The sequence below is a fragment of the Pteropus vampyrus genome, unplaced genomic scaffold (genome assembly GCF_000151845.1).
Source record: "Pteropus vampyrus isolate Shadow unplaced genomic scaffold, Pvam_2.0 Scaffold14, whole genome shotgun sequence".
Lineage (NCBI taxonomy): Eukaryota > Metazoa > Chordata > Mammalia > Chiroptera > Pteropodidae > Pteropus > Pteropus vampyrus.
In genome coordinates, this window is record NW_011888795.1 from 1,504,305 (window position 1) to 1,530,708 (window position 26,404).

The 26,404-nt window shown below is 47.6% G+C and overlaps 1 protein-coding gene across 1 annotated transcript; it reads left to right on the forward strand.

Moving 5' to 3' along the window:
• Positions 1-9,576: 9,576 nt before the first annotated feature.
• On the forward strand, positions 9,577-21,657 carry LRRC15 (leucine rich repeat containing 15). Its single transcript, XM_011381342.2, has 2 exons — positions 9,577-9,642; positions 16,261-21,657. Exon 2 carries the CDS (start codon positions 16,264-16,266, stop codon positions 18,016-18,018), a length of 1,755 nt encoding a protein of 584 aa, XP_011379644.1. The 5' UTR covers positions 9,577-9,642; positions 16,261-16,263; the 3' UTR covers positions 18,019-21,657.
• Positions 21,658-26,404: the final 4,747 nt, after the last annotated feature.

Sequence of the window (26,404 nt, forward strand, 5' to 3'; positions counted from 1 at the left end):
AAAAAGACATTTGGCAAGCTTACCTGAGGTAGTCTCAGACTGTTCTTGAAGCTGATGGGACAAGAAGGCAGACTCCGAGGCCTCTAGATTCAGGCAGATGGGTCTCTTGATAAAATAAATGAAAAAAATAATGACTACCACCCTTCCTGATTCCCAGTCATCCATGAAAAAAGTCCAAGTTGCTAAACTTCACATACAAGGACTTCATAATCCAGTTCCCTGTGAAAACTCATGCCCCTCAAGCGAAGCATCCTTTCTTGCCTTTCAACTTTGCCCACCCCATAGCCCTCGCCTGGAACACTTGTCCACCCCTTTAAACCCTTTCAGGATCCCACTCACGCTCTGAAGCCCTTAATCCACCCCACCACGCTTTCTGCCATCTATCCTGACAAACCTTTCCCTCTTCCGTCCTTTCAGGACGCATTGCTTGCCTGAGGTCAGGACTGGTTTTAGTATGGGGTGCTTTAAGTTTGTTGTACATGCATCTCAGCTGCCTGAATCTGAACTCTGATGGTGAGGGTTGAAGCTCACCCCAATTTGTCTCTGCAAACCCCCAGCACAATGCCCACCTGGAGCCCAGCCGATGGCTGGGTTTGCTGGGACATTTGTTCACTGAGGCTGCCAACCTAGCCCATCCCTATGATCCTACCAGCATGACTCACCTGAGAAAAGAGATTTCACTCAGGGGCTAATCCTGGGCCATGGAAGTCCCTCTTGAGAAACACTGAGCCCTCGCTCACAGGGGTCGGCATGGAGGACAGAGTCTTTAAGATATAGAGGATTTAAAGGATGTTTTCTTCATTATGATCATCAAGTTAATGACAGAAAATGTGGAAAATGTATAAAAGACAAAATCGTAGAGGGAAAAATGGCTTATATTTTCAATACCCAGAGGGGCCAGCTTTCCTCAAAAGCTCAGACACACCTGTTGGGCGAGGAAAACTGAGTTCAGTTCAGAGCAGCAGAAGGGGTTCGCTAACCAGCTCATTTAGGATGGGTCTGCGTTCTATAATTTTGATAATATTTTCAAAAAGGCCTAATTTCTAATTTCACAGAAAAACATTTCACCAGATATTAAAAAACATTTACATAATGGCCCTCGACTTTCTCCAGCATAATTTGTTATTAGGATTGCTTTTATTTTTTTGTGGTAAAATATACATAACATAAAATTTATCTTTTCAACTGTTTTTACGTGTACAGTTCAGTGGCAATAAGGATATTTATATTGCTGTGTGACCGTCATCCCGATCTACCTCCAGAACTTTTATATCATCCCAAACTGAAACTCTGTACCCATTAAGCATTAACTCCCCATTCCCCCTTCCCCCAATCCCTACTCTCTGTCTCTATGAATTTGAATATTTCAGGTTCCTCGGGTAAGTGGAACCATACAATATTTGTCCCTTTGTGACTGGCTTATTACGCTTGGCATATTGTCCTCAAGGTTCATCCATGTTGTAGAATGTGTCATAAATTCCTTCCTTTTTTTAAGGCTGACTAATATTCCACTGTATGTATGTACCATGTTTTGTTTATCCATTCATCTGTCAATAGAAACTTAGGTTGCTTTTGGCTTTGGGAATAACGCTGCTCTGTGTGGGTGTACAAATATCTCTTCAAGACCCTGCTTTCAATTCTTTGGGGTATATACCCAGAATAGAATTGCGGGAATATGTTGTGATTCTATGTTTACTTTTTGCGGAACCGTCCTATTGTTTTCACAGCAACTGTGCCATTTTACATTCCCACCAGCAATGCACGAGGGGTTCTAATGTCTCCCCATTCTTTCTAATACGCATTGTTTTATCGTTTTCTATTATTTTTGATAGTAGCCATCTTAATGGGTATGAAGCGGTATCTTATTGTAGTTTTGATTTGCAGTTCTCCGCTGACTAGTGACGTTAGGCATCTTTTCGTGTGCTTATTGACCATTAGTATATCTTCCTTAGAGAAATGTCTACTCAAGTATTTTGTCTGTGTTTTAATTGGGTTGTTTGTTTGAAGATTGCTTTTTCAAGTGTGAAATTCTCTTTCCTCCACCCACTGCTCCCAGGCTTGACAACCTCCCACCAAACAGCCTCCTTGGAACACTCATGACTCTAAACACATCATCATCAGGGACTGAACGCTGGGGACAAAGAGCAAGCTCATGACACTCATCTCAGGAGAAACACCACTAATAACCAGGTATAAATGGAGATGAGTCTGGGAGCTGTCACTGGGAATTTTAAGAAGGTGACTGTCTGCTTGTTTGTCTTCTTATTATTCTATATATTTTTAGTGTTTCTGATTTTATTCTTCCCACGTGAGGATGATGTGCACTGTTTAAAACAGCCCAAATTCTGCTCCTTTGGGACAAATAAGAAGATTATAAAGTCATTTCCTCAAAGACTGTCCTTTTCCTGCAAGAAACTAAAGAGAAACCATCCCGTAAGAAGGGAAGGGTGGGGAGGAGAGAAGGGCACACCCACTTACTGAGTGAGCATCTCCTGTGATCTGGACCTGAGCTGGACTTGTCACACATGATTTTTCTACTAAGCCTTTTATCATTCACGTGAGGCAGGTTGTTATTTGAGTTCATATTCAGGGACAAGGAGGCTCAGAGAGGTGGACTAATTATCTGAGGTCCCAGCCAGTGACAGGCAGAGCTGGGACTGGGAAACCACCGCGGAAGCCTGTGTCCTTTCTTTCACAGCAAGCACTTCTGCTCCTGCTGCTGGGCACTGAGCACTGAGGTGGATGTCAAGCGCCCGTTTCAAGAAGAAAATATAATTTGCTCTATCTCCGCTCTTCTCAATTCCTCCCCCTCTGCTGGCCGTTTCCACTCAATTTATAGACATGTTTAATCCTCTGTCATCCTGAAAAGCTCTGTGTCTGCTCCAGGATTCCTCCTGCACCTGCTCCTTCTACCCACCCCACCCCCACCCGCCACATACACACCACCGACTGTGCCCTTGCCACAGGCTTCCTGATGCCCTGTGGACCTCATTCGTGGGCTACCACATTCTTCTTAAATTTCTGCCCTCCCAACTCTACAAACGCCCTGTCTGCTGCTCCTATACCCTGCTCACTGCTCTTTCTTGGTCTTTTCGGTTGGCTCCTCTTCCTCTGTCTGCTTCAGTAATATCAGGGGGTCCCAGGCTGCCTTTCAAAACCCTCTTCTTATCTCACTCTACTACACCCACACCCCTTGAGAATCTGATAAAAGTCATGAGCTGTCTCCCCAGAAAAGGGCACATGCACAGCACATTTCTACATACTTTGACATACAGCCTCGGGAAATTCAGCGGCTGCATCTCCCTCTTAGTCCTTTAGGGGTAGAGAGCCTGCTTTAATGGCTGGACTTTGTGGACTCCAGATTAAGCACCGTTTCTGGACAAACACCCCTTGTCTCTGTCCCCACCCAGAACCTCTCCTTGAGCTCAGACCCAATTTCAGACTCAGCTGGAAGTCTACACTGTGGTCCCACAGGGTTCAAACACAGCCTGATCAAAATGAGCCTGTCACTTTCCCCGCCCTCCTCCTGTGTTCTTTAGTTCTCTTAATGGTATCCACCATCCGCTCAGTCACCCATGCTGAAAAACTTCCATTTCCCTTCATGAATTATTCTCTTTCGTCACTGGTGGCATGGACTGCTAATAGCTCCCAGTGGCTGCTTGCCCCTACTTCCATAGTTATAAGTGTTTTAATTTCGTACATGGAGCTCAGATCAAGACTACATTTCTCTTGCAGGTAGGTTTGACTAAATTTCGGGCAAAGGAATGTGAGCAGATGTGATGTGTGTAGCTTCTAGGTCATGCCTTTAAGAGAAAGAATTGAGCCCTTCATTTCCTCATTTTTGCTTTTCCTGTGGCCGGAATATGAATGTGAAGGCAAAAGCTGGAGCAGCCATTGTGGGCATGAGATGGCAACCACGGATTGAAGGTGGCAGAGCGATTAGATAGATGAGGTGTCGGTCCCTGAGAGAGTCAAGCCACCATTCCAGCCTCAGATGGGAAATAAACATCCACCTTGATTAAGCTCTTGCTGTTTTTGGCTCACTTGTTACGATGGCCTTACCCATACTGTAACAGCCCCACTGTATTATCCTACTTTCCACAATAACCAGTCTATCACTATCCTTCAGCAGTTTCACTGCTTATATCACCTCCCGATTCAGTCCCTTCTCTACATTCTCACTGCCCTGCCTTAGCTCAGGCTTTTATCATCTTCCATCTGAGCTATTGCTAGAACTTTTTATCAGGTCTTCCTGTGCCCATCACTTTCTCACGCACTTCCCACTCCCCAAACCATCCTCTGTAATGCTGCCACAGATATCCATCCTCTAGACCAGTGTGTCTCAATCTCAGCTCTATTGACATTGCAGCTGCGATGATTTTTTGTTGTGAGGGGCTGTCCTGTGTGCTGAGGATGTTCAGCAGCATTTCTGGCCTGCACTCACAAGATGCCACTTGCATTTTCCAAAAATGTCTCCAGACATTACCAAATGTTCCCTATGAAGGGGGCAAAATTATTCCTGGTTGAGAACCACTGCCTTACACCAATCTGACTGCGTCTGTCCCCGGCTAAACATTTTTGTGGCCCTCCGTGGCCTACAGATTAAGTCCCAGTTGATGAGACCCTTCCTACATTGCCTCTTGCATTCTCCCCAGGATGGTGCTTCTACTAAGCTCTCATGTAGTCCCTGCTTTCTGGCTACCTTGAACTACTTGCCACACGCCAAATGTGATATGGTTTTTTATGCCTTTGAGCCTCTGCAAATGCTATTTGTTCTTCCCAGATTGCCCAAATGCCTGCTCATCTTACCAGGCTTAGTCCAAGGGTCACCCTGTTAAAGAAGGCCTCCTCTCACAGTCCAGGCAGGCTCAGTGATGCCCTTGTGTGGTCCCCATCCCATACATGCCTTACACTTGAATATGACTGTTCACAGGTTTGAGTTCCCCTCAGAATGAATTCACTTCTGTGTCCTGGCACCTAGCCCAGGCCTCCCGCTGAATGCTCAGTTTGCTAAGTGGATGCTCATCTTCACGGTGAGCAACCAGGACGGCTGAGGGAAGAAACTGTGTGTGGCATGTGTGTCTGTGTAAGAGAAGTGGAGGCATTATGGGGGTGAGCCTGTTCATGGTCCCAGACGTCTGAGGGGCTGGCCCACAGGTGAAGCGGGCCTGAAGGGAGGAAGAGAACCCATGGGTGGAGGTTCCAAGGAAGCAGTTTCAGTGTAATAAAAAAAAAAAAAAGACATTGAAAAAAACTTTGTTTTTTTTGTCTTTTGAAATAATCATTCTAGTTGTCAATTAGACACAGTTTAGGAATGCATTTTTATTTAAAGGAAATATAAAACAACACATAGTTATAAAAAATTCTTGTTCATCACTGTTCCCTACCCCCACTTCTGTAGCAGTTTTGAGTGTATCCTTTCAGATCTTTTTCTAAACATTCCTATATATAGACAAAGATATACGTGTATGTGTGTGTATGTGTATGCATATAGACACCTGTGTTTATACATCTACACATCTGTGTGTCTATACATGCATATATGCTTATGTACATATACACATGCATATATATATATGCATACATGTGTAATGTGTACAGATAAGCACACACACAAACGTAGATATATAGCTGAATGAAATTTTCTCTCACCTGCACGGTTCTTTTTCTTCCTCATCTGTGTTGGGGAAGGTTTTCGACAGAGACTTTGGTGGCGTACTCCTTCAGTCTGCTCTGCAAGGCTGTCCACTTGAGCACCAGGGATACCTGTTGGTATTTGAGATTCACTGCTCCGAGGAACAACTTACAATTCCTCCTTCAGAGAACAGCCAAGGCCATGAGAATGAGCTGGAACCACATCTGCCCATTGGGAGCTCTGGTGCTCCATGGCCTCTCTGCATCCAAGACGGCCGGGCCACTGTGAGGGGAGCAGCAGGTGAGAGCAGAGCAGTCGACCTGGGGAAGGAGAGAATTGAAGGGAAAGCCCCAGCTGCCCATCCAAGGCTGACTCTGTGGGCACCGAAGGGCCATTGGGTGGGAAAATTGATGTTTTGTACCATTTTCTGGCTTTTTGTGTTATCATTATCAATAAAGAATGACATTGCTTTTCTTTACTATATTTTCCGTATGTTGAAATATAACTGAGAAGTTATATATTTATAACTAAAACCAATAAGTACAATTGTATTATTTATTTGTGTGTGTGTGTGTGTGTGTGTGTGTGTGTGTGTGTGTAATCTGCTTAATACATTGGATATATTTTTCTTTTTCAGCAAATAAAAGAGCATCTTATTTTTTCAAATTGGCTATTGGGTTTGGCTTGCCACGATGCATGGAATCACAGTCTTATGGACAGACATTTATGCTGTTTACAATAATTTATTTTTACAAACAATGCTGCAGTGAGCATTCTTGAACGTACAGCTTTGTGCACACACATGATCATGTCTGTGTATTGGCACTGACCCTGGCGAATGGGTTTATACATTTTGAATTTTGATAGTCACTACTCTAGCAATTTATATTTTCATCAGTTAAGAACACCTGCATCCTTGCCAGCTCTGGATGTTCTCCGTCTTTTTTATTCTGCCGATCTAGCGGTGGGGCGGGACCTCATTCTGTGGTACTGCCCTTCTTATCCCTGAAGAGAACCTAGCAGGGTCATAACTCCATGTCTTCAAGGTGCTGTGGAGTCATTTCCTCCCCAGTGGGGAGGCTAAATCACATGACCTTCAATTCCCTGGATTCTATGCTTATTAACTAGACTATAGAAAAAACATTCCTGGATGGGAGAGATCAGAATTCTCAGGCCCTTCTGGTTCTCCTAGGGGGGCTGGAAAGTGAACCCTGAATTTTATGGGGCCTGCGAGTGATGAATCAGCCTTTTACTTTCACCAATAATAGATCTCACTTCTGGGGGCTGACTGAGACCATTTTGCTTTCTTCGTAGGAGAGAATGTCCTTCCTCACGAAAGAGGGAGTCTCAGTGAGCTAAAACTCAGAGGTCCTGTAGCTGAAACCCTATAGCCCCTCCCAATCTGGGAAACTGGTCCTTCCTGCATGCCCTTGGTTACTGACCATGTCCTATCCAGGACCAAGGAGGATGAAAGGAGTGTTTTGAAAACTATATGCCCTGTGGCATATAGGACACCCAAGAGTCCTCCATGAAACCTGGAAACCCTGCCACACTACACTTTCTGCAGTGTGGATCTCACTATGCCTCTACCCTCCTCTAAAATCTTCACTGGCTCTCTAGTGCCTGCAGAGGGATATCGCACTCCTTAGGGAGGTCTCCCAGCCCTTACAGTGAGGCCTGTCACACACCTAGGCTCCAGCCAAACTCAGTCTCTGGTAGAGAGCCCTCTCTCCTTCTTGCTCTGACTCAATGGTTTTTCTTAACTCACTCCCCCCGCCCCCCTATTTCCAGATCCTGCTCATCTCTTAAGGTCATCTTCTACATGAAACTCAAGCCCCATCCCTTCATGTGCACCCAAATTTGTCAGCCTGACCTTGAGGAAGGTTCTCCCAATGACCTCACTTCTGGCATCATTTCACGATCCTTAACTGAACAACCTCACTTCTATCTATGGTAGTTATGTGCATTGAGCACACAACCCAACGGTGATGCAAATAACATACAATCAATCCACAGGCTAGGGATTAAATCCTGGTTCTGTCGCTTAGCATGTGACCTCAGGCAAATGAGTTAACTGCCCTGAGCCTTGGCTTTTCTATCTATAAAACGGGGACAATTACTCCCACTCACAGGATTATTTAGTAGATCAGTAATCTCAACTCAGTGTGTGCGTGTGTGTGTGTGTGTGTGTGTTGGTTCCCCCAGGGATATTTGGCAATCGCTAGAGACATTTCTGGTTGTCACAATTTGGACATGCAATTCCATGTCCATGGGAAGCCACTGGTATCTAGTAGGTAGAGGCCAGGGATGGTCTAAGCATCTTAAAATACACAGGACAGCTTCCCACAATAAGGACTTCTCTGGTCCCAAATGTCAGTTGTAGTGAGGATGAGAAACTTGGTGTAGATGAAATAATATAGAGATGTAATAAGGCAGGCTCTCTGGTTCACAGTAGGTGCTTCATCAATGTCCATGTTTTCCTCCCTTCCTACTGAATGCCAGCTCTTTATGATTCATCCTTGTGTTGTCCACAGCATCCAGTGCACGGCCTGGCACAGAGTGGTTGAATGTTAAGATTTGAAAGAAAGGAAAGAAGGCAAAGAGGGAGACGTTCTTATTCTTGCAAGTTCTGTGGAAATGCAGTTGAAGACCCCATTTCGGGATGTGACGGTACCAGGGTAGTAAGAGGGAGGCAGTTCTTCCTTTGGAATATTATTTGGAAGGGAGGCTGGTGGTTGATGGGGCTGAGAGCTGTGTGGCGACCCACTCCAGGCAGTGTCTGCCCCTCTTGGGTGCGTGTCACCTGGGCTCGTGGACAGGCCACTTTTTGTTTCTGCCTCTGAATCATGGTGCCATGGTGAGGAGGAATGTAGCGTGATTCAGGCGGTAGGGCTTGACCATGGCAAGCCACCCAAATGACTATTTCAGTAATAACACTATGCACTTTTATGTTTTCCTTTCATCACAGATCTCAAAGCACAGTGCAAACATTAATTAAGGCTCTTGGAATTCCATGAGGCACTGTGTGTAAATATCACTCTCCCCACCTGGCTGAGAAGGTAAACTGAGCCAGGGGAGGGCAGGTGGCGTGGTCAAATACAGTTCAGACCTACTCGAGGCTCCTTCTTGGAGGAGAAGCGGGTATATGGCAGTCTCCCCACTCCCCCACCTCTCCAACTACGTCTTCTTTCTCCTCTTCCTCAGCCCTCTTGGTGATACCATGAATAGAAATGGTTTCTTGTTCCTCACTGAGGTGAATGGTGTGAGGCATTCAGAGGCGAAGGGCATAGAGAGCCCCTCATTCTCAAATATGCCCCTTGACTGCCCAGTGGACTTACCTCTGGGAGGGGGCAGTGAGGGGACAGCCGACCATGTCGGGAGGGAATCGAAACATTGTTTTTTGGAAGGAGGCTGTGTGTGTGTGTCGGGGGTGGGGGGGGGTAACTTTATCTTTTCTTGGAATTTAAAATTAATGCTTTTTCTAAAACGTTAACAATAGGTAAATTGGGTTAAGCAAATAAGTATTCCTTGTATTAATTTTGCAAATTTCCTGTAGATTCGAAATTTCTTCAGAATAAAAAGTTTAAAAGAAAAGGAGAAAAATGAATGCCTTTTCTAGAGCCACAGTTCTTTTCTAGAGCCGCAATGACCAATGCAGAGAGTGAGTCCAAAAGAAAAATTGAAGGAAAAGAGAGAAGACAAAAATGTATTCCTTAATAAAAAATAAAAAATAAAAAAAAGGAGAAAACCCCTTCCACTTGAGAATGCAGGTTGTGAGTGACTCTCTTGGTTGTGCTTGCTGTCCTTGCACGTCCGGGAGCTGCAGTGGCGCTGTCGCCCCTCCCCGCCACCACGCCGACACTGCCCCCTCTGGTGACTCACGCGGAGACCGTTTAAATACCGGGAGCGACCGGCGAGCCGTACTCATGCTGCAGCCTTGAGCCGTCCCACGTCCTCCTCTCTGGCTCCCTGTGGTCGACGGCGGGAGAGCGGGAGCTGAGCTGCTGGTAAGTAGGAGGGCCGGCTCCATCTCTCCCCATTCCCTCCTACGTGCTTGGATGGATCTGGCTGTCCTATCGGCCACCCCTTTTCTGTTGACTCCGCTCCCCGGGGGGGAGACTCCAGGAGGGGCAGGGCTGGCATGGTGCTTGAGGATGCTCTCAGAATGCCATCAAATGCAGTCTGCACTGTAGGGGTGCATGACCAGTCCCACTACTGCCCAGCGCGCCTGTGGCCACCACCACCCTCTGCCGATTCCTGACCAGCCTTCACTTGCTCTTCCCTCCAATGATGTCAACCTGGGATGCTGAGGAGATGTTTTAGAGGTGCAAAATGCACCGAAAGTTGACCAAATAATCACACCAGTTACCCATCGAGTTTACCTTTTTCTGGATACTGGCTCCACTAGGGAAGAGTTTCTCTTTTTAAGATTCGGGTTATTTGAACCCTCCGCTCTTCTGCCCTGCGCTTAACTGTGGTGGCCACCAGTTAGCCTGTTCTACATCTGGGTTTGTCCGGGACCACCGAGAGCTTCCTTTATGGGGCTTTCCCAGGCCAGAGATCTTCTTCCTTTCAAAGACTTATAGTTGCTATAAAAGTGTCTTCAGCAGATGTGCTGGTGCCTGGTTCAGATTTCCAGTTAGGAATTCCCCATTCTGGCATCTTTCCCCTCTAGCCAGCCAGAGTGTCTGGGCGTGGTGGAGGCTACTGGCTTTGAGCAGGGAGAGTCAGGGCTGGGAATGGATCTGTGATGAAGGTGGTGTGCACTTAAAATTGTGACTGTTGTACCTTTACCAGTGTCTCTGCTCAGACATAGAGGCAGGAGAGGGGCCAAGGAACCAGCTGTGGAAAACTTTTCTTCAGCTTCCTACTTGTGCCAAAGTGTGAGAGAGCCAGTCTACCTCCAGCGCCATGTGTGTCACCTCAGGGCAGGCTGCAACTCTCTCTCGAATGACATATCACTCAGACCGAAGGTGCTGGATAGCCATCTGTCACACTCTGGCTTTTCCTTTATGATTATTTGGGATTATAGCACCATATCTCAGTTGGCTCTCAGATGATATATTGTTGCCACTGGCTCTATAACTTAAACATTCTCTAACAGTTGTCATTTCTTTTACTCTGTATTGATTGAACATCTGGGTTACATTCAGGGCTAGACAGTCCCATTTGCCTGTGGTCCTGAGTCAGCGGGGAGGGCTCCGCGGTGATGAGACTAGCATGTGAGAGAGGTTGGGCCAGTGGGAAGTGTTCTGAACAGACCGGCAAAAAGTCAGAGAACCCAAAGAAAGTTCTTCCCAGGGCCAGGGGACACTACCTGGGCTTGCTCAGTAAATGGAGGGTTTGGGGAGGGGATGCAGATGGGAATAGATCCAGATGTAGAGAAATAAGAAGGGATGGGAGAGAAGTTATCCCAACTCGATTCTGCCAGTAAACACTCTGAGGCTGTGATTACACATGGCAATTTGCTTCCCTAAATCTTGACCACGAAAGATGGACTGCAGCTTCTGGTTTTATTTCCTCTCTTGGCTTCTGAGATACCAGATTTAGAAACCGCTTCCGAAGGCTTTGATGAGGGGCTGATCCATTTTTATCTAGTTTAAGCCCCCTAGGTGTTATTCTGAGAAGGAGCTATGGCCCATGGCTTCTTTAATAAAAGCCCAGAGTGGGAGCTTCTCCCTGGTCTGCTGGCAAGTTTGCCAGTATCTCCTGCCGCTTTTGCCAAGCTAATTACAGCCCTGCTCGGGCTTCTTCAGGAAGCTCTACCTCCCTAACCCTGGGGCTGGAAAGGACTTGCTTTTTCTTACTCATTTTGTTTTTTAAACAAATGAACAATATTTTGGCTTTGAAGGGTCACGAGAGATGGGCCAATGATCAAACAAGGTGGCAGATGAGAGCGTGGCCAGCCTTCCTTTGGGGATCTGGGATATTTTATGTTTGAAGTAGAGCATTCCTAAATTGGCTGTGTGTTGAGATCAACCCCTCTGGTGACCCCTTCTGTTTCTTCCCTCCATTCCCTCTGGCCACTCAGGTGAAATGAGCAAACATGAGCATCAGAGCAGCCTTAAGGAAGAACATCTCTCAAACTACATAGCTGAAGAGTTGGGAGAGGCACTTGACCTTGGCTCATAATGCTGGAGGGTGGATTGTATATGAGCCTGAGATCATTTTAGGATGGAGGGAGCAAAGTCTCCTCTTTCCTCCTTCCAGACACTGCCAGACACATGGTTGACAAAGACCTGAAGTCTAGTGACAAGGTTCAGGAGTTCATAAGGTTCTATAATTAGGTAGAGCCGTGATCTGGGTGTCAGGAATCTTCAACGGACTGTGTGACCTTGGGCAAGTTCTTTCCTCTCTGCGCCCTTAGTTTTCTCATTTACAAAATGACCAGATAGTCTCAAACCCTCGTACATCTGATGTCCTGGTCTATAAGCTCTGCTTCTGGAAGCAGCTTCTACTGCTGGATTCAACTTAGCACAAATTCCAAATTCCTGATGGGGATGCAGAAAGGACCACTGAAGGAAATATTGATAAAGGGAGCTGACCAGGCCCGTGGCCTGACCTTCAGTCTTCCCTATCCCAGGTTCAATTTCTCTGTTCTCAGTAAGTGATGCTGGTCAGGAGCATGGGTCCCAGCAGGTCTAGGCCTTGAGTGATGATTCCGAGTACGGACTGTGGACCCCTGCATCACAGTCATTTGGGGACTTTGTTTAACGTGCAGGGTCCAGACACTCTGCTCCCAGACCTAGAGATCAGGATCTCTGGGAGTGGAGCCTCCCAAGACTTTGATTTTATGCCACAGCAGAATGAACAATAATTATAAGTAACATTTGATGGGTACACATTTTGTGCCAAGAATGAATTTAAGGGCTTTACGTGTATTAACTCATTTAATCCTTATAGCTACAACTCTATGAGATGTTTCCCAACCCTATGAAGCAAGCCTCCCAAGGCACTTCCAGGCAATTTTTATGTACTGATCTGGGGGTGGGAGCGGTTACTCCTTGCTTTGTGAGGCAGGGAGGTCTGGATGCACTGAGTCTCCTGGGCAGACAGTGCCTTCATACCCTCAGAACTGAACACCCATGAGCAGCTTGATCGAGGCTGGCACTGGTTATGGGGTTGGGGAAAGGTAACCCCTCAATTCTGAGCCTGGCAACTCCCTTGGCTGGAAGGGGAAACATCTCACTGCAGATGAGGCCATGTTTAGAGAGGCCTTGGTGGGAAGGGGGCACGGGCCTGGGAGGGTGATCTCCTCTCTGGGCCTCTGTTTCCCCATGTGCACTGAAAGGAGGCAGGACCAGAGGCTCCATAAAGCCTCTCTCAGCTCCTGGATCCCATGAAATGGCTATTGACTTTGTGAAGATGCACGCTGATTAACTAGCGAAATTGCCTTACCTGGCACAAGGTGAGCCTGAAAGATGAGTATGAAAGTGAGGCTCAGACAGGTGGCACTGTACAGTTTGGCATGACCTGTAGGGAAGAGAGGATGAAGAGATTGATGGGGCTTTGGGTCAAATCTCCCTTCTGTCTCCGGTCAGAAGATATGAGAGCTGCCAAGGGCCTTTGGAAGTCTTCGCAGGAAGGGAAACTGAGGCCTGGAGAATTTGCCTAAACTTATACTGAAGCTTAGTATCAAGACTAGAGTAGTACATTCATCTCTCAGGCTCTTTCCAAAAGCTTTGCTCCGTGGCATTGAAATCAGAAGCCATCTCCTCCCAGGGAACCTCGTGTTTAGGGAATGTGAATGATGGTATTAAACCCCAAAAGTCCCAACCCACCAACCAACAAAGCCCAGGGCTTTGAGGCTAATTATGTGTTCACTCATGAATCATAGGCTGTTCTTGCTAAAGAGACCCACAGCTGGAGCGCCTGGTCCAAGCGCTTCTATTGGGGAGGGACCGCGTTGGAGTGTCCAGGTGAGCTGTCTGTCTACTCAGCTCACGAAATTCCCGGGCCAGCAACAGACGCCAGGCTGTGCCTCCTCCCAGAACAGGGGCTGGAGCAAGTTGCTGCAGTGACTGAAGACGCACTCTGCCACCTTGGAGAGGAGGGTGTAATTAAAGCAGCTTTGTGGGTCTTTAACTGGCATTTGTCATGGCTGTCAAGCGGCACTGGGCAGCGTGGGCTATTAGGCTGCTGTGTGCTGGGATCCTAAGGGCGATAGGCTGCCACCTATGCCTGCAATAGTTACTGAAAATCCCAGGGCCTGGCTGGCTCTCCAGCCCCTCTTCTGCAGTCCCCCCTTCTGCTGAGGGCTCTGCATCTGTGTTTGAGGTGGGCTCTTCGGAGGTCCTTTGGAGCAGTCAGTACCAGCTGTGGCAGTAACAAGTGCTGGAAAACAGGAAACCACTGCATGTGCTACTGGGGTGGGCTCTGCAGACAGAAGGATTTATAAAAAGGAAAATCTGCAAATTCTTGCAATATTCGTCAAGCTGAGCGTGGTTCATTTTAAACAACAGTGGCTCTGTTCCCATAAGGAAATTATCTTTTTCCTCCTTCTCCCAAGCCAAGAGGCACCTTGCCTTGGCCCTGGGATGTTCCTGGGGCTGGCTGATGCCCCCTCCCCAGATGGGCAATACAGACTCAGAGAAGGCCTGAGAGGAGTCCTCAGAGGGGACTTTGTCCACACCCTTATTTACAGATGGAGAAAGTCCACATAGACCGCCCTGGACATTTACTTTAGTGCCCAAGTCTCTGACACTTGGGCTGTGACACCATTTTGAAGCATACTGGGCATAGGAGTATACATTATAAATAAATAAGTGCTAGCTAGCATGTCACCAGGAGCAAGGAGACGTTCACCTTTTGTAATTCAGTCCAGGGGGTCAAAACCTCTCACACATACATATACCAGGGGGATGGGCAAACACCCCCGGGCCTGCCTGCTCAGACCCCTGGGAGCACAGGTGGCACATTGTCCTGGTAGATAGAGTTCATATTCTTGCTCTGGAACTCAGCCTTAGAATCCTAAAGTCTTGGGGATGGACAAGCTGTCAAGAACCTACCAGATATAGGAATCTTCTCTTCAGCTTCCTTACTGAGTAGTTGCTCAGCCTCTGCTTGAACACTTCCAGGGACAGGGAACTTACTTTCTCTACGTGGTTGTCCATTCTGATTCAGACAGACTCTCTCTTTGGTGGTGAACTGAAATCAGCTACCCCATACCTTCTGCCCACTGGTTTTGATCTCAGAGCCACACTGAGTAAAGCTGCTTTCTTTATTCCCAGGGCAGTCCTTCGTATATACTAGGAAAGGGCTTATAGGCTCCTCATATCTTCTCTTCTTCTGGCTATTTATCCACAATTCCTTCGATGGATGCTCGGACGCTCTGGTTTCTGGGTCCCCTTACTATCCTATTACCCTTCTCTAAAAGGCTTTTAAAAGACTGGTTTGTCATTTCGCTTCTTGAAGTTCAAGGTAGGACTGAGCACAACGCTACAGGTGTGGCCTTATCAGAGCAGTGTAGGGTAAAACCATCACCTCCTTTTTTCTGCACTTAATACTTCTATTAATGCAGTCTAAGATTACATTACCTTTTGTGGGCAGTCTCCATTCTTTGTTACCATCAACAAGCCTTTCTCCTGCATGGATGTTGAGTCGCTTTTTCTGTGCTGCCTGTTCAGGCTATTCATTTTATGCTCTCAAATTCTGGACTTTACATTTGCTTATACAAGTTCATCCTTTTAGACGTGTCCATAGTTTAATCTGGCCCTATTTCTTTGCACGGGACTTCATTGGCCAAGTTATTCTTTCTTTTCTCCTCTGTTGCATGTACTTAGTCAAACCCTTAATGCAAAAGTACAGCATCTCAGGGCTTGGATGGACTGTGAACAAGTGAAAAATCAAAGTCTGGGTGGGTGGGAGATGAACTTGGGTTCTCTCCTCAGAGTAAGCTTGTTGAGGAGCAGGGGAGAGGTACATTGAGCTGAGGCCAGATTGAGAAGCCTATATTATTTTGAGTTATGGGCCAGACTCAGGATTCCATAAGCTCAGGGGAACAATGAGAGGCCAGGGAAACACCTTCTCCACCCAGCCTGTTTATGCCTTATATGCTTTCATCTGAAATTCCTTCCTCTGACTCAGGGTTTTAGCTCATTAAAAGAGGCACTGCATTAACACTCAAAGTATTCACCCAGGCACCTGAAGATCTGGGCTAAGCTCTGAGTCTCAGTTTCCCTGCTAACTGCATCCCCGTAAAACGACGAGAACGTATGATCAGGAGTTCTTAACCCTTTGGGAGTTAGAATCCCCTTTGAACCTCAGATGGAACATGCAGATGCTCCACATATACACAGAAATCCTTAATCCCTTCACTAACAATGGTAAGATTAGAGGCCTTTCTGTCTACAGAGTCCATGTTGTGGATGAGCTTGGAACAACTGCACACATTCGTATAACACTCTAGGTGGGGGGAATCGCTTGGGCAAAGGCATGGAATTAGGAAGGCATGGGGGAAGGCAAAGAAGCTTGTTGACCAGACCACAGGGAACGTAAGTTGGATATGTGGTGATGGGGTTCAGAGGCAAGCCAGTGTGTGGTACCAAAAGTTGACCTTGGCTTAAAAATAGCTGCAGTGTCAATGATCTGACCCTGACTCATGTGTGCTCTCTCCTCTTGCACAGGCCATGCCTCTGAAACATTATCTCCTTTTGCTGGTGGGCAGCCAAGTCTGGGGCACAGGGCTGGCTTACTATGGCTGCCCTAGTGAGTGTACTTGCTCCAGGGCCTCCCAGGTGGAGTGCACCGGAGCGCGCATTGTGGCAGTGCCCACTCCTCTGCCCTGGAACGCCATGAGCCTGCAGATCCTCAACACACACATCACCGAACTCAGTGAGTCCCCATTCCTCAATATCTCGGCCCTCATCGCCCTGAGGATCGAGAAGAATGAGCTGTCCCAAATCATGCCTGGTGCCTTCCGCAATCTGGGCTCACTGCGTTACCTCAGCCTCGCCAACAACAAGTTGCAGGTTCTGCCTATTGGCCTCTTCCAGGGCCTGGACAACCTTGAGTCGCTCCTTCTGTCCAGCAACCAGCTGGTGCAGATTCAGCCGGCACACTTCTCTCAGTTCGGCAACCTCAAGGAACTGCAGTTGCACGGCAACCACCTGGAATACATCCCTGATGGCGTCTTTGACCACCTGATGGTCCTCAATAAGCTCAATCTGTGCAAAAATAGCCTTACTCACCTCTCGCCCAGGGTCTTCCAGCGCCTGGGCAACCTCCAGGTCCTTCGGCTGTGTGAAAACAGGCTCTCAGACATCCCCATAGGCACTTTTGATGGGCTGGCCAACCTCCAGGAGCTGGCCCTGCAGCAGAACCAGATTGGCATGCTCCCCCCTGGCATCTTCCACAACAACCGTAACCTCCAGAAACTCTATCTGTCCAACAACCACATCTCCCAGCTGCCCCCTGGCATCTTCCTGCAGCTGCCCCAGCTCAACCGTCTCACGCTCTTTGGGAATTCCCTGAAGGAGCTCTCTCCAGGGATCTTTGGGCCCATGCACAACCTGCGTGAGCTTTGGCTCTACGACAACCACCTCACTTCTCTACCTGACAATGTCTTCAGCAGCCTCCACCAGTTGCAGGTCCTGATCCTCAGCCGCAACCAGATCAGCTACATCTCCCCGGGAGCCTTCAATGGGCTGACAGAGTTGCGGGAGCTGTCTCTCCACACCAATGCACTGCAGGAGCTGGACGGCAATGTCTTCCGCATGTTGGTCAACCTGCAGAACATCTCTCTGCAGAACAACCGCCTCAGACAGCTCCCAGGGAATATCTTCGCCAATGTCAATGGCCTCATGACCATCCAGCTGCAGAATAACCAGCTGGAGAACCTGCCCATTGGTATCTTTGATCACCTGGGGAATCTATGTGAGGTACGGCTCTATGACAACCCCTGGAGGTGTGACTCAGACATCATTCCGCTCCAAAATTGGCTCACGCTCAATAAGCCCAGGCTGGGGACAGACACCCTCCCGGTGTGTTTCAGCCCAGCCAATGTCCGAGGCCAGTCTCTTATCATCATCAACGTCAATGTTGCTGTCCCCAGTGTCCAGGTCCCAGTGACCCCCGAGGTGCCCAGCTACCCAGAAACGCCAAAGTACCCAGACACACCCAGCTACTCTGAAACCACTACCATCGCCTCCACCCCTGAGCTCACCACCTCCATGAAGGACTACACTGATCTGACCACCATCAGTACCAGCGATGACCGCAACGTATGGGGCATGACCCGGGCCCAGAGCGGGCTGGCCATCGCCGCCATTGTCATTGGCATCATTGCCCTAGCCTGCTCCCTAGCTGCTTGCATCTGCTGCTGCTGCTGCAAGAAGCGGAGCCACGCAGTCCTGATGCAGATGAAGGCACCCAATGAGTGTTAAAGAGGCAGGCTGGGGGCAGAGCTGGGGATCGGGGGACCACTGGAGGATCCGGGAACTTCATCCTTCCACCTCTGCCCCTGGGTCTACAGAGCCATCCTCTGCTCCCTCTCTGGTCCCTGAGAGAAAAGTGCCCCTGACCTTTTCCTGACCTGCTCTTGCAGGACCTTCTCACCACCAGGGAGATCAACTGGCCACCGGCAAAAACCCTGAGGGGTTTTTAATTCACATCTTTGGGCTTCCTTCAAGAAAACCCCTCCTCCAAAGCCTCACCAGCTCTCCTCCGAGAGCAACCTTCCCTGCGCCTGTGCTCCTGCTGGTCTCTGTAGATTCGCTTATCACATGTCTGCTCACTCTGTGGGAATAGTTCTCCAGTGGGACAAGTATTCTCCCAAGTATTCTGTAAGTTGATTTCCCTTCTTTTGCTTCTCTTGTTTGTGGCCTGGCTCCACCCTGTCCCCTCAAATGAAAGTTCTCCCTTGAGTTTCTGCTTCTGAAGCAGGGTGAGTTCTCTCATCGAAGAAGGCTTCGAACCACTTACCTGGTTTCTTAAGAACTGCCAAGCACCCTGGCTCTTCGGATACTGTGAAAGAGAGAAGTTAAAAACTTTGCTGCTCAGTTCCTGGAGACAGAGCTGTCGTCAGCATCTCTCTTGTGGTTTTTATCCAGAAAAGGAAGAAAGGCACCAGTGCAACCAGTACAGTCTTTTAGAGAATGATATTCCAAATGGGAAATTTTTAGTCCTTTAAGGACTAAAATCATGTAGACTTTCCACCCCCTACGATTGTTAAAATCAGCTTATTGGTAGTAGATGGAGAAAGCAACCTGGTACCTGGGGGTCCTTGTGTTCACCCCTTAGGTTTTTCTCTTTTAACTGTTTACTAAAAAGTATAACAGATACATATAAAAGTGGGAGCATGAAAGTGTATAGTTTGATGGATTTTCACAAACTGCACACACTTGTATAGTTGGCATCCAGATAGAGAAGCAGGACCTCACCAGTATCCTCCGTCCTGGGTTGTTATTGGAGAAGACAGAGGCTTATGGAGACGGCATGGACTCACCTGGGAACTGGCTCCCCATGAGCCAGGACAGGCCTCTCACTGTCCCCCCAACCAGTCGACCCTTGCAAATGTCCAGCTACCAGGGGTAGAGCAGAAGATGTGGATGCGCTCTGGTCTAGACAGAAGATTTTATTAAATCCCCACACCCTGAGGCACCCAGATTGGCCAGGTCAGAAGCATCTCAACTGCAGGGGACCATGCAGCCACATATCCTTCCCTGCCAACAAGTTTTCTGCTGCTCATTGGAGGCCTTCCTGCCTGGGCCTTTTATGGGCATGATATGCCTGTATCTGTTTTTAATTTTCACTTACCCTTTGAGGGAAGTGAAATACCTCAGAGATGAGATCCTTTAATTGAATGGCCAAGTGTAATGGAACCTAGTGATCCCTCTAATGTGGTGGCAAAATTCTCTATCAACAGTACAGTCAGCTAGAAACGGAACTTCAGAGTTCTAACATGCAGCAGAAAATATCAGTGTACACAGATAGATCGCATGGGGTTGGGGGCTCTCTGAAGCTCCTCCTGCCTGTTGGTCTGATTATAAGAAATGAATTGTTTAGTCCATGCTTATTTTCTTCCTTGAGTTACAATCACATGAATACTCGCCCTTGCCATCCTTCCTTCTGCACATAGATTCACACTGGTTAAAAAAATTGTGCTCATAGCAACTCATATCTTTTTTTGAACAACTGGTCTACCAGTTTAGACGTAAAAGTTCTCACTGGAGAATTTCAGATGTCCTTGTTTGCCCAGGAAAGAGCTGTAGCCAACATTACAAAGATTTGGAAATCCTCCATCAATACAGACTGGCTCTTACTGGTTCCCTCTGCCCCACAAGACAAGTAAAGAAATCCCCTGGGGCCTTAGCAGCATGATGCTGACAGGTGCCCACCAAAAGGGCCCAGGAAGGGGTGTGCGCAAGAACTAGTGCTCTCAGTAGCTTTTCACTCTCTATTCCAAAGGAATCTGGGAGAGATAGAGCCTGTCACAGGCAAAAGACATCACCTCCCTAAGGTAAATCTGGGTCTTCAAAATGTTTTCAAAATATTTTCAAAATATTTGTAGCAACTGGTGGACGTGTGTGAAGGCTCGTCAGGGCCCAAAAGGAAGTGAGCTCAGAGCTTGAGGAGTGAGCATCATTCCACTGATGGTGCCCTGCCATATCGATCCTGGGGCCACAGGGGAAGCCTGGCCTGCTCTTTCTTCTCCAGAGAAGAAGCATGGTTGGTACTGCATTCCTTAAGGTGCTCCTTATGAGTCTGCTCTAATGTCTCCTTGTGCAAAAGCACAAATGGGCCAGAGATGGCAGAGAGGTAGAGGAGTCTTCATCCAGTGTGCCCTGCCAATATGAACCCAGGACCCCTGGGTATTTCCAGCATTGGCCATGACATTGGAATCCCTTCTTTTTGGCCTTGTATATCAATATGGGCCCCCAGGCCAAAGGCTGGCCTGAGAGCAGCTGTCCCCAGATTACCCCAGCCAGGAGCACCCCAGATCAGGGTGGTAAACCCTATACTTGACCTTCTGAGCCTGCCATCAGGCCTCCTCTTCCTTGACAGGCCTTTTGGCCTCTCTGCACCGTGTTATCTGGTCAAGGAGCTGCCAGAAAAGCTGGATGGAAAGGAAACTCAAAACCGTTCTGATGGGAGAAAGGAACAGTTAGAACCACTGTTTTTTCAAAAATGCTTTCTGTGTGTACTATCCTTTAAAGCACTCGACAGACATTTATTTATTTTTTTTTAGCCCTTACTCTACCCTGATGCATGAGCACTGCCATTATCGCCCGGCAATAGGGTCTAACAGTGCTCATTCTTCTACAACGTTATGCAGTAGGCTCTGGGTTTTCCTCCTCTCTTCAAACTTTGTATGAGACATTTTGGCCCGTCCTAAACTTTCATCACTACACTGAAAAAAATGGGAGTCACTTCCTCGTTGCTCCCTATAGTCTTAGCTATTGAAACCTCACTTGGTGCTGTGTGGATCAAAAATCATAAATGTAGGGAAAAAAATAAACTCGTCCATCTATTAAAGAAAAACCGGTCCCTCTCATGGAAATATTGTTCACCTCTTTAGAATTTAAAGGTGCGACACAGTTGTCAGAACTTGTCATGGGCAACAAGTTTTCACAGCCTTCCAGACATCAGGATAGAGCAGTTTTGGGAGTTTATTTTCACGCTCAGGAAGCTTATGGAGAGCCGACGGCTAGATAACTAGATAACTAGAGCTGGCAAACAGGCAGTGGATGTATCCCAGCCTTTATCTATAAACCTCACAAAGAAATAAGCCCACAGATCCAACAGTCAGAACTGAATCCTGGCTGTTGGGCAGGTGGTGGTGGTCTTGGGGAGGAAGCCATTTCAGAGAGGGTGGGCGGGTGTCCTCCAGGCCAAACTCCTTCAAGTCTGAGCTTTCTCCTTCATCTAAGGCTGGATTTTTCTCACCAAACCATTGCCTTCATGCTGCCTTCAGTCATAGATCATGTTTACCTTGCTTAGAGAATCACTGCAAATAATCCCAGGTGCTTGGTGATGCATTTAGAGATTTCTGGGTCCCCGGGGTTTTATAGGGTGTGAGCCCTAGTGGGCAGGGTTGGGGGGGCTGTCTTTGCTGGGGGTCTTTGCTGGATGCTTCTTGTAACAAATTTGGTGAACAGAATCAACAATAAATGGTATACACAGGACACAAGTGCTCTTTACGGATGTCTTTGCTGGGGGATCTCACACCTGTTAATTCTACTCTCGTCACATGTATGCAAGGCTGACCCGAGAGCCTTTCCTAGAGAATAGATTCCGGGCTGGGAAAAGGCCTTTGGAAAGTGAGTGGGGACCAAAATAAAATAACAAATGATATATGTAGGCCACTGTGGCTGGAAGGGGCCTTAAGAATAGATTCGACACATTTTATAGATGAAGAAAGTGTGATCAAGACAGGAAATGAATTTCCCATTGTCACCCAGTGAACTAGTGGCTGAACTTGCTCTGTAACAAGGCCTCCAGACTCCCAGGCTGGAGTTTCTTCTATATCACCAGAAAGGCACTGAAGTTCACTCAGCATTGGTTTAATGTGCACATGCTCGCACCTGCACGCACAGGTACACAGGCTTAGGTGAATAGGACTATTCTGCATCTTTAGACTCCTATCAGTGCTTAGCACCAGGTTCAGTGAATCACAGGCTCTCAGAAGACACCATCTGTATGAAGATGACTCCCTCCAACTGTCCAGGTGGCCCCAGGACAATTATAGGGCTCCAGGTTCCAGGGCTGTCACCGCTGCTGGCACAGACCCAGTGCTTAAGAGGAAGCTGATCCTCTCTGCTCTTCCTGTAATCCCACTACTATGACCAGGAAAGGTGCTTTCAAACCTAGGCTCTCTTAGCTCTTAGATCCCTTCTGCCAGGTGCGATCTTCTCCAGAGAAGAAGCATGGTTGGTACTGCATTCCTTAAGGTGCTCCTTATGAGTCTGCTCTAATGTCTCCTTGTGCAAAAGCACAAATGGGCCAGAGATGGCAGAGAGGTAGAGGAGTCTTCATCCAGTGTGCCCTGCCAATATGAACCCAGGACCCCTGGGTATTTCCAGCATTGGCCATGACATTGGAATCCCTTCTTTTTGGCCTTGTATATCAATATGGGCCCCCAGGCCAAAGGCTGGCCTGAGAGCAGCTGTCCCCAGATTACCCCAGCCAGGAGCACCCCAGATCAGGGTGGTAAACCCTATACTTGACCTTCTGAGCCTGCCATCAGGCCTCCTCTTCCTTGACAGGCCTTTTGGCCTCTCTGCACCGTGTTATCTGGTCAAGGAGCTGCCAGAAAAGCTGGATGGAAAGGAAACTCAAAACCGTTCTGATGGGAGAAAGGAACAGTTAGAACCACTGTTTTTTCAAAAATGCTTTCTGTGTGTACTATCCTTTAAAGCACTCGACAGACATTTATTTATTTTTTTTTAGCCCTTACTCTACCCTGATGCATGAGCACTGCCATTATCGCCCGGCAATAGGGTCTAACAGTGCTCATTCTTCTACAACGTTATGCAGTAGGCTCTGGGTTTTCCTCCTCTCTTCAAACTTTGTATGAGACATTTTGGCCCGTCCTAAACTTTCATCACTACACTGAAAAAAATGGGAGTCACTTCCTCGTTGCTCCCTATAGTCTTAGCTATTGAAACCTCACTTGGTGCTGTGTGGATCAAAAATCATAAATGTAGGGAAAAAAATAAACTCGTCCATCTATTAAAGAAAAACCGGTCCCTCTCATGGAAATATTGTTCACCTCTTTAGAATTTAAAGGTGCGACACAGTTGTCAGAACTTGTCATGGGCAACAAGTTTTCACAGCCTTCCAGACATCAGGATAGAGCAGTTTTGGGAGTTTATTTTCACGCTCAGGAAGCTTATGGAGAGCCGACGGCTAGATAACTAGATAACTAGAGCTGGCAAACAGGCAGTGGATGTATCCCAGCCTTTATCTATAAACCTCACAAAGAAATAAGCCCACAGATCCAACAGTCAGAACTGAATCCTGGCTGTTGGGCAGGTGGTGGTGGTCTTGGGGAGGAAGCCATTTCAGAGAGGGTGGGCGGGTGTCCTCCAGGCCAAACTCCTTCAAGTCTGAGCTTTCTCCTTCATCTAAGGCTGGATTTTTCTCACCAAACCATTGCCTTCATGCTGCCTTCAGTCATAGATCATGTTTACCTTGCTTAGAGAATCACTGCAAATAATCCCAGGTGCTTGGTGATGCATTTAGAGATTTCTGGGTCCCCGGGGTTTTATAGGGTGTGAGCCCTAGTGGGCAGGGTTGGGGGGGCTGTCTTTGCTGGGGGTCTTTGCTGGATGCTTCTTGTAACAAATTTGGTGAACAGAATCAACAATAAATGGTATACACAGGACACAAGTGCTCTTTACGGATGTCTTTGCTGGGGGATCTCACACCTGTTAATTCTACTCTCGTCACATGTATGCAAGGCTGACCCGAGAGCCTTTCCTAGAGAATAGATTCCGGGCTGGGAAAAGGCCTTTGGAAAGTGAGTGGGGACCAAAATAAAATAACAAATGATATATGTAGGCCACTGTGGCTGGAAGGGGCCTTAAGAATAGATTCGACACATTTTATAGATGAAGAAAGTGTGATCAAGACAGGAAATGAATTTCCCATTGTCACCCAGTGAACTAGTGGCTGAACTTGCTCTGTAACAAGGCCTCCAGACTCCCAGGCTGGAGTTTCTTCTATATCACCAGAAAGGCACTGAAGTTCACTCAGCATTGGTTTAATGTGCACATGCTCGCACCTGCACGCACAGGTACACAGGCTTAGGTGAATAGGACTATTCTGCATCTTTAGACTCCTATCAGTGCTTAGCACCAGGTTCAGTGAATCACAGGCTCTCAGAAGACACCATCTGTATGAAGATGACTCCCTCCAACTGTCCAGGTGGCCCCAGGACAATTATAGGGCTCCAGGTTCCAGGGCTGTCACCGCTGCTGGCACAGACCCAGTGCTTAAGAGGAAGCTGATCCTCTCTGCTCTTCCTGTAATCCCACTACTATGACCAGGAAAGGTGCTTTCAAACCTAGGCTCTCTTAGTTCTTAGATCCCTTCTGCCAGGTGTGAGCCTGTCCCAGGAGGCTGGACATGGACAGCGGTCAAGAGTGTGTTCAGTATATTAGGGGGCTGGCCCCCTTCTATGCCTGGGGGCGGGGCTCTGCTGTGCTTCCCTAACCACTGCACCTGTCCACTCAGACAGGTTTCTGGAATTTTGGATAATGGGGAAAGTAGTTTAAGTCTTCATCCCATCTTCCAGAAGATCCCTGGAGTTCTTAATGCAAATCACCCCTGCACACATGTGCAGTTTAATTTCACACGCATGCACGCACACACACATGCCTTGCCAGGCCCTCTGTCACACCCATTCCACAGCTGAGAATGAAGAGGTTTGAAGGACTGGTTAGTTAGTTGAAGAACTAGGATTCAAACCCAGATTTATGGCAGGCCAGATTTATCTTGTTCACCATGACATTGAGAAACGGCAAGCTCTTTCTGTCATTGCCTTAAGAACTTGTTCTGCTAGCCTGGTTGTGAGCCTTCTACAGAGGCATGCTCCCTCCCCTCAGCCACCCTGCCCCTGCCAGTCTTGGTGCTACTGAGGGTGGGGCAGGGAGCATTTTGTTCATAGCCTTTCTCCCCTCTTACATATTCCCATTTTTCTTTGCCTGTGGATTGGTAATATGTCTCCATTGAAAAATGCTTTCTTGCTACACTCTATCAGACTTTTGCAATTTTACCGATGCAATCTGCTCACATGCAAAAGAAACATTAGTTTGAACCTGAAGAAAGAGTGACATAAATATGAATACCATGCAATGAGTTTAAAAGCTATCCAAATACTTTGAATGGTAGGCTCTGGGCATTGAAAATGATCTTAGATTGCTTATTTAGGTCATCCCTTCACTCTGCACCCCTGAAAACACACACACACACACACACACACACACACATACACATATTCTTCACCTTGTTCTGAAGCCCCTGGATGAATACCTCCAGAGACGGGATAATCACCACCTCCCAAAGCAACTTCTTTCATCCTTGGATAATCCTAGGGTAAAAATGTTCTTCATATTGAGCCAAAATTAACCCCCCCGAGTTTTTTCCCCTTTTAATTCATAAAGGGTTTATAAAGTTAGCTTATTAAACAAACAAACAAACAAAACAATAAACCTACAACTGTTTTAGAATTGTTTCTGGCCTTAAGAGACAAGCAGGTGCCTGCGGCTGGCTCTCCAGAGAAGGTCTGGCTCCTGGGACCCGGCCTGGCCTTTTGTAAGGAGAGTTATGAACTTGGACCCCTAGTCCCAGTCCTTGCTCCTGGAGCAGCCTACTGGGAATTTTCTATGGCCCGGTGGGTGCCCTGGGGGTCCTAAAGATTCCAAGCCTGTGACCTTAGCTAGATTTTGGCCTCAGAGGCCATCTGTCTACGGGAGCAGTTCGGGATCATTTTGTAATCTTCAGAGGCCTTGCTGCATATTCTCTCCTGTCCTGTGACCTGAGTGACATTCCGGGAACCCTCAGGCCACGTGAGGGGAGGGACTACTTCCTGGAACTTTGATCAGTGCCAGGTTGCTGGGTCCACACTGACCACAGACCACACCAGACACCTTCTGCTCCCAAGGAAGAGCCAGGGCAGTGAGTCCCTTCCTGCCTAGCCCCTCACGGTAGGTCTCCTGAATCTGTGGGAAGAATCTGGGATTCTGGCTGGGGGGCAGGGGAGGGGCTGGCAACTCCTCCCAGGTTTCAGAGCATGTCCCCAACTCCAGGCAGGCTGCAGCACCTGTG

What these genes read in the sequence shown, in the direction of transcription:
- LRRC15 (XM_011381342.2), top strand. Translation starts at nt 16,264, where the DNA reads ATGCCTCTGAAACATTATCTCCTTTTGCTGGTGGGCAGCCAAGTCTGG.